This window comes from Carlito syrichta, unplaced genomic scaffold (assembly GCF_000164805.1).
Source record: "Carlito syrichta isolate Samal-C Ts95f unplaced genomic scaffold, Tarsius_syrichta-2.0.1 Scaffold305547, whole genome shotgun sequence".
NCBI lineage: Eukaryota > Metazoa > Chordata > Mammalia > Primates > Tarsiidae > Carlito > Carlito syrichta.
In genome coordinates this window covers 163027-163375 of record NW_007249643.1, presented here as the reverse complement: position 1 = coordinate 163375, position 349 = coordinate 163027, and the positions used below count along the sequence as shown (strand labels likewise).

Sequence of the window (349 nt, the reverse complement as noted above, 5' to 3'; positions counted from 1 at the left end):
GAAGCCGCTAGTCCGAATCCCGGCGTCGCGGGCTTTCCTGCGGGCACCGTGGGGAAGGGCACGGCCCAGGCGGTCGCAGGCGCTAGGCAGGAATGTCCCCGCAGGAAGCTGCTGCCCCGCCCCGAGACGGAAGAGGACTTGCTGCGCGTGTGCCGGCTGCGGGAGAAGGAGCTGGAGGCCCTGCCCTGCCTGTACGCCACGGTGGAGGCCGACATGTGGGGAGGGGTGGAGGACCTGCTCCGCATCATCAAGGACAAGATCAGCGAGGAGCAGCGCAAAACCATCTGGGTGGACGAGGACCAGCTGTGAGGCGACCGAGGCCAGAGATGCCCTCGGGGCTGCCCTGCCC

The 349-nt window shown here is 69.1% G+C and overlaps 1 protein-coding gene across 1 annotated transcript in view; it reads left to right on the top strand.

Moving 5' to 3' along the window:
• The window catches only part of CARD11 (caspase recruitment domain family member 11), a 35861-nt gene extending 35544 nt beyond the window's left edge, over window positions 1–317 (top strand). The window contains exon 23 of the mRNA XM_008061728.2: window positions 105–317. Coding sequence (XP_008059919.1) covers window positions 105–309 — 205 coding nt within the window. The 3' untranslated portion in view covers window positions 310–317. The remainder of the gene's footprint in view (window positions 1–104) is intronic.
• Window positions 318–349: the final 32 nt, after the last annotated feature.